Source organism: Piliocolobus tephrosceles, chromosome 1, assembly GCF_002776525.5.
Source record: "Piliocolobus tephrosceles isolate RC106 chromosome 1, ASM277652v3, whole genome shotgun sequence".
In the NCBI taxonomy this organism is placed as follows: Eukaryota; Metazoa; Chordata; class Mammalia; order Primates; family Cercopithecidae; genus Piliocolobus; species Piliocolobus tephrosceles.
The window spans coordinates 182,648,123-182,652,310 of record NC_045434.1 but is presented as its reverse complement, the minus strand read 5'-3'; the positions used below and the strand labels follow the sequence as shown (position 1 = coordinate 182,652,310).

General features: G+C 58.5%; 2 protein-coding genes across 3 annotated transcripts in view; one reads left to right on the top strand and one right to left on the bottom strand.

The window, feature by feature from the left end:
* PPIE (peptidylprolyl isomerase E) overlaps positions 1 to 2,623 on the top strand; it is a 40,169-nt gene extending 37,546 nt beyond the window's left edge. Inside the window, exon 10 of the mRNA XM_026455710.1 lies at positions 2,365 to 2,623. Within this exon, the coding sequence (XP_026311495.1) occupies positions 2,365 to 2,376 (12 nt within the window). The 3' untranslated portion in view covers positions 2,377 to 2,623. The remainder of the gene's footprint in view (positions 1 to 2,364) is intronic.
* BMP8B (bone morphogenetic protein 8b) overlaps positions 1 to 4,188 on the bottom strand; it is a 32,778-nt gene that overhangs the window by 19,089 nt on the left and 9,501 nt on the right. The window contains exons 4-6 of one of the 2 annotated variants that reach the window (XM_026455709.1): positions 3,343 to 3,537; positions 2,426 to 2,505; positions 1,754 to 1,864 (exon numbers count right to left, since the gene is read on the bottom strand). In XM_026455709.1, the coding sequence (XP_026311494.1) occupies positions 1,754 to 1,864; positions 2,426 to 2,505; positions 3,343 to 3,537 (386 nt within the window). Of the gene's footprint in view, positions 1 to 1,753; positions 1,870 to 2,325; positions 2,506 to 3,342; positions 3,538 to 4,188 lie in introns of those variants that run through there. The other variant, XR_003309708.1, reaches the window with a different exon arrangement.

Genomic DNA, 4,188 nt, shown 5'->3' with positions numbered 1-4,188 from the left:
TTCCTCCTGCCCTGACATCATAGTCCCCGCCTGGGAGGCCTCCTGGATGACTCCTCTCGCCTTCTGCCTTCCCTGGGAGCAGCCCCTGGCTCAACCTCCACCTCCATGCTGCCTCGGACCACCTGCCCCGTCCAGCTGCCATCACCTGCCAGGTGACCACAGCAGCCCTCACTCATCCCCAACTCCTCCACCTTCCACTGCCGCCCCCATCCCCCATCCCAGTCTCCCCCAGCAGCCAGAGAGAGGTCCTTCTGAAGGGTGATGTGGACCAGAACACTGCTTTGTTAAAGAGCTCCGACAGCCTATTGGGTTACTGGAAATAAAATCCACCTTCACTTAGACCCCCAGGCCCTAGGGGAGCCGGCCCTGCCCACCCTGGTGTCACCTCCCTCTGCCCTCCTCCTACTCACTGCACCCAGCCCCTCCTCCCTGCTGGCCCTGAACCTGCCAAGCTCACTCCTGTCTTAGGGCCTTGGAATTGCTCCTTCTGCTGGAACATTCCTCCTCCAGCTGCTGACTGGCCCACTCCTTCTGTGGAGAGGCCAGGCACAGTCTCTCTCCACTGATGAGGCAGCTGCTCTGCTCTTTCTCACAGGAGGTGTCAGCTCCACGGTTGGTTTGCTTTGGACAAACCGACAGCATCCCCTAGAGCTCAGCGCCTGTTTGCTGCCCAGCAGGTTGTGAGCACTCACTTTAGTTGAGCCCCTGAGGGGCAGGGGCAAGGGTAGAGAGGATGGAGTCCGGGAGCTGCAGGTGCAAGTCACCTTCCCCTGCACCTCCCACACATGCATAGAGGGTGGCTAGGCCGGGCCGCCCCACGCATCCTCATCACCCCGAGCCTTTCCAAGGAGGCAGCTCCAGGTGTCCAGCAAACGCCATTTGACCACCCAGAAAGGAATCATTATCATAGGCTTAGAGCTGCTTTAGTAATTCCTTTCCTCTCACATCAAGGCATCGCCTTTGAACAACCTCCTACGAGAAAAACGTAAGGCTGTGGAATACCAGGAACTGGGATTCTAGGTAAAAAGTTCTAGAAGGAAGCCTCAGTGCCAGAATCCACAAACACACAGAGCACTCCGCAGTGAGCAGCACCAGTGATCCCATCAGAAGCCTGCTTTCATCATTGAAGGCTGCCCCAGACAACAAGGCATCAAAAGCCAGGGGATCCAGAGAAAACACAAATGGCCAAGAGAGAAACTGGGGGAAAAGCCAAAGGGTTGAGAGCCAAACCGTCCAGATGCTTCCTGCCTGCGGTGTGGCACAGGTGGGTGATAGCACACACATGTCCCGCACATCGTGTGCACATATTGTGGGCGGCCAGACTTCCCAGCGTACTCGGGGGCCCGTGTGTGTTAAGATCACACAGTCCCCACACAGGCATGCACGTCCATTTCGTGTGCTGTGCCTCTGACCGTAAGGAGCTGTGCCTCCGTCAGTCTGGGCACCACATGCAGGTGCATAAGTGTCCCACAGGAGCATGTGCGGTGCATAGAACAGGCACGTGTACACGACTGTTCAGTGTCAGTGCGGGGTGTTTCTGTGTTCAGGTGTGAGTCTACATGTATTAGTGTGGCTGTGTGAGGACAAGTTCCTGCAGAGCTGTGGGAATTTACCCATGTTACTGACTCTGTGCAGAGGAAGCCCCTTGAGATGTGGAGCAGGTGGCCTCACTGCCCTCCCGGCCGGCTGGACCAGACCCCTCTCCACAGAGACCCTACCCCATGGGGCTGGGCAGAATGGGCACGGTACTGACCAGGGACTGCAGGATGGCGTGGTTGGTGGCGTTCATGCAGGAGCCCAGCGGGAAGGAGCACTCCCCCTCACAGTAATAGGCCGAGTAGCCTTGGGGGGCGATGACCCAGTCCTAGGGGCATGGGAGAAGGTGAGTCCCATCCATGTGCCCCTCCTGAGCCCCCCATCCTGTCACTGGACTTGTCACAGGACAGCCCAGGGCTGCCCCTGAACCTCCCTGAGCGTCAGGGCCCAAACCCACCCTCGGTCCCTGCAAGGCAGTCTCCCCCAGGAGGTCTGAATCCACCTAGGAACCCCAGCAGACAGGGCTGGGTGGGAGCTCAGGCCCGACATCCCCCATCCTCGCTCTGCGTCCCCCTTCCCAGCCAGCCCTCTCCTGCCTGCACCTCCCAGAGCTGCAGTTGCAGCCGATGCAGGGAGGCACTGCCAGCCTGGCCTCAGTTTCAGTTTCCCTGCTGCAAAGCTGACAGCTTAGTTGCAGTCTTCATTTTCATGTTTAAAAAATAAAATGCCCTTTCTCACCATATTCCCTCTTTAGAAAACTTGGAAAACACAGAAAAAAAATAAAGAAGAAAAACTGAAGTCACTCATGATTCTATGTCCTCCCTACAGATTCACTTCTGATCTACAGGTGGTGATTGTCATTTCAGAAACAAGGAGAGTCAGCAATTACCAGCCAGCCAAGGTCCTGGAAGCTGACGTAGAGCTCGTGCCGACGGCAGACCTGCCGCCCGTGGGAGCCGTGGACGTCATCTGCAGGGACAGAAGGGCAAGGTCTTTTCTGGGGTTCCTGCTCTCTGCAGCTACTACGGGGTACCAGGGTGGGGGATGTCCTGATTTGTCATTTGTCAAATAAACGAATGACAGGAAACTATTTGGTCTCATAAAGCCCATCCCTGGAACGCTGCTTGTACCATGACCCAGCTGAAGAGCCTGCCATGGCTCCCGATGGCTGGAGTGACACTGTGCACAGCACTCCCCTGTCCTTCAGCCTGGGAGCGTCTTGACGCGCCAGTAAACAGCCCAGCAGGACCCTCAGCCATCCTGTGCCGCCTCCTCTCTAGAGACCCCTGTGACTCCAGCCCACCCTCTCCTGCCACACCCGCTCCTCAGGTTCAAGTGGCTCATGGCCAGGCCAGTTAAGGGCCGACTCCCTGGGAAGGAGGCCACAGGGTCGGGTCAGGCCTGTCCCTGATCCTGAAGGGCTTGGCCCAGTTGGGGAGAAAACTTCACATAAGCAGCAGAGGATGCTGCAGGGTGCCCAGGCACAACCACGGGTCACGAGGGGCTGCGGCTCCCAGGGAAGGGGCAGCTGATTCCGATGGAGGCTCCTGGGAAGGACCTGGAGGAGCCAGGGAGAGAGAGGGGGCCTTCTGGGTGGCAGGGACAGGCAGGGACAGGCAGGACAGGCCTCTGGGGTGCCGGTCACCAGGGTGCATCAGGGCAAAAGATGGGGTCAGGAAAGGTGGCTGGAGAGTGGCCGTCAGCTTGAACTGACCTGAGCCTGAGGGCTCTGGGCCACCACTTGGTTCTCTGCCTCTCTCAACTGGAAGCCCGCAGGGCCTCGGCCCCACCCCGCCCAGCCCTCACCAAAGATCCCTGGGAGTCGGTTGGCCTGCGGCAGCTCGTTGGTTTTCTTCGGCTGCCTCCTCCTCAGTGGCCTCACTGCCCGAGGGGTGCGGATGGGACTCGGACTGGCCCTGAAGAAAGTAACCACGAAAGGCTGTTGGGAGCGCGGGGCCCGTTGACCCAGCAGGCCGGCCAGGCCAGGATCCACGCTGTGCCCTGCGACAGAAAGGAGAGAGGGGTCACTCGCGGGCAGTGGCCCTGCAGCAGACACAGCAGGGATCTCTCTGCCGGGGCCTGGGCAGGTCCAGGAGCGTGAAGGCTGAGGACCCGAGGGTCCCTGCTGAGCCTCAGTTTCCACATCTGAAGCCTGGAGTCCTTGGTCCAGCCCCAGCCAGTCCACATCTCCTGGGGGCAGATCTGGAGGAGGTGGGAGGGGGGCGTCGGTGAGCTGCGGGTGGTGTTATTAGTGACAGCTGTGACACAGACACTTGTGAAGTGCTTTACAAGTTTGAAGATTTTTCCCATGGATCACCTCATTGGGTCCTTACAGTAATCCTGCAGCTCCTTCTTCACAGGAGACCCAGAGTCCTACTGCCAGTGACTTCGAGAACCAGCGCTCCCACCTTGATCAAAGGACCCCAAGGCCTGTGTTCTGTCTTCCATCCCGCACTTTCTGGGATGTGAATGTCAAATTTATCACCGAGACAGCTTGTGGCAGCATCTGCCAAGTTTAGTGAGTGCTTATTCTGCTGGGCACAGCCCAAAAGCAGGGCATTAACTGTCTCCCTGATGCCCATAAGGGAGACGCCAGGCAGAGCAGAGACATTGGAACCAAGTCCCAGAGCCCAGGTTTCAGCCTGCGGCAGT